At 41.3% G+C, this 2,500-nt stretch overlaps 2 protein-coding genes across 5 annotated transcripts in view; both read left to right on the forward strand.

Moving 5' to 3' along the window:
* ctsz (cathepsin Z) overlaps nt 1-2,500 on the forward strand; it is a 471,668-nt gene that overhangs the window by 258,719 nt on the left and 210,449 nt on the right. The window lies entirely within an intron of this gene.
* mxra8a (matrix-remodelling associated 8a) overlaps nt 1-2,500 on the forward strand; it is a 30,244-nt gene that overhangs the window by 6,171 nt on the left and 21,573 nt on the right. For all 4 annotated transcript variants that reach the window (XR_013966030.1, XR_013966031.1, XR_013966032.1 and 1 more), the window contains exons 3-4: nt 1,976-2,188; nt 2,477-2,500. The exon at nt 2,477-2,500 is cut by the window's right edge and continues 69 nt beyond it. Coding sequence is in view for 1 of the 4 variants with exons in the window: in XM_080792584.1 (XP_080648710.1) it covers nt 1,976-2,188; nt 2,477-2,500 (237 nt within the window). In the remaining 3 variants the exon portion in view is untranslated. The remainder of the gene's footprint in view (nt 1-1,975; nt 2,189-2,476) is intronic.

The raw sequence follows: 2,500 nt of genomic DNA on the forward strand, positions 1-2,500 counted from the left end.
CCGAGGGGGCTTTGGAATAGCAGAGCTGGGCGTTACATACAAGACAAATGCACTTGGAATGGGAAATAAGAGGGGGAGGAATGGAACGTTTGTGTCGAGTTTTTTTGTATTTACTGGTGATTTGTAATGCTATACCAACGTTTTTGTGCACATGCAGCAACACATCTTGATAACAAAATATTGCATTGTGGGTTTGAGCTTTTGACGTCAATCATTGTATATTTAAATTAAATATTCTTCAGGGGCATGTCATGTGATCTATAGAGCACCGAAGTCTGACGTCACTTCCAGTAGAGGGCGTCAGTCCCCAGGTTCATGTATTTGTTTAGTTGCATTGAAATCCCCATTGAGGAGATTTTAGATCGCCTCATATAACAACTGTGTTTGAAAAATAAACATGTCACCCCGGCCGCTTCACTCATATGGATATGAAGAATCAACTGACTGAGAGAAAACGCTAATGTTACTGCTGCTGAATTAGTTAGATTTTCGCTAGAAGCAGACTGTATCATATATGAGTGACTGACTGTCGCAAACGATACAGAGACACCTCCCTGACAATATAACGATACAGAGACACCTCCCTGACAATATAACGATACAGAGACACCTCCCTGACAATATAACGACACAGAGACACCTCCCTGACAATATAACGACACAGAGACACCTCCCTGACAATATAACGACACAGAGACACCTCCCTGACAATATAACGACACAGAGACACCTCCCTGACAATATAACGACACAGAGACACCTCCCTGACAATATAACGATACAGAGACACCTCCCTGACAATATAACGATACAGAGACACCTCCCTGATAATATAACGATACAGAGACACCTCCCTGACAATATAACGATACAGAGACACCTCCCTGATAATATAACGATACAGAGACACCTCCCTGACAATATAACGATACAGAGACACCTCCCTGACAATATAACGACACAGAGACACCTCCCTGACAATATAACGATACAGAGACACCTCCCTGACAATATAACGATACAGAGACACCTCCCTGACAATATAACGATACAGAGACACCTCCCTGACAATATAACGATACAGAGACACCTCCCTGACAAGAGACGTTTATAGTAGACGATATTAAGATCACCCCATGTTATTCTCCATAGAGAAATTACTTCCGCGAACCAGGGGAATCGTCGGGATGAGCGAGTTACGTCAGGACTTCGGTGCTCTATACTGGTAGATCGTGATCTACCTTTTGGGCACACCTGTATATGTGCATGAACAAGCTTTGTATTCCTCCGTGTTTTTTCATGTAAATATATGATTGATTGATTATTTATTTAAGTGTCACGCTTCCAAAGAAGCCCAGCCCATATATGGACTTACAGGACACTTTATTTCCAGTTCTCATAAATAATGTTTGCAAACAAACTTACACCCAATATTCTTACAAGGCAGATTGCATAATCATACAATTAAATTAATAAAAATGACAGTAAATAGTTCTCAAATACTTTACTGTATGTGCAAATAGCATTTTATGTAGGCCTGTCTAGTAGACACTCTATAGTGTATAAGGTACACATCATACTTTCCTTAGATAGATATTCCACTGTTCTTAGCTTACGTATATGATTCATGACGACTATTTTATGTTTTGACGAATTACCATGTTTTTTGTTGTCGCTTAATGTAAATCACTCTGGATTAAAACTCATCCATCGCCACCAGGGGGCGCCAAAAGGCTCAGACTGCCATTATATATCTATTTTTTATTTTATTTATTTTTAATATATATAATAAGTCTAGGACATCATAAAAAATAAGTTAAATAAGTCCTTGGCGGTCTTAAGAGCGTCTGATAAATGCCTAAATTGTAAATAGTAAAATAATGTGTGCCACGAACGCTTTTTGTCAATATTTGGTTTACTGTATAAACGAATACTAATTATCTTCCGTCAATCAATCAACCCCTCCACCAATCAGTGTGCAGGGCCCAGGAGAGCAGCAGCAGTGTGGTGGTGGCCGGCTACAACGTGAGCGCCCCCGCGGGAACGCGCGTGGTACTGCAGTGCGTGAGCGGACGCATGGTGTGGACCCGCGACCGCCTCAAGGACCGCCAGCGGGTTCTGCACTGGGACGTGTACCGGGCCCGGCCCGAATACAGCATGGAGAGGCTGGCAGACATGTTCTCTGCAGGTTAGAATATATATTTAGGACAGGAACCCCTTTTGGTGCTTAAAGGTATATACAGTGATTTCACTCAAAAAAAACCTTAGGTTTCGTTTTTGGCTGTGGGACCTAAGCCAAGTGAAATCACTGAATATACCTTTAAAGCATTATGTTATACTTTAGCTGTTGAAAAATAGCAGATGTTCGAGCTTGTAGGTCTGTTATTTAAATCATGAAAATGAGCTCTTATTGTGTAGTAACAGTAGTTCTCCACCAGGGGGCTCTTATTGTGTAGTAACAGTATTTCTCCACTAGGGGACCAGCGCATCTACAACTCTT

The sequence above is a fragment of the Protomyctophum bolini genome, assembly GCF_963924005.1.
Source record: "Protomyctophum bolini genome assembly, chromosome: 20".
Lineage (NCBI taxonomy): Eukaryota > Metazoa > Chordata > Actinopteri > Myctophiformes > Myctophidae > Protomyctophum > Protomyctophum bolini.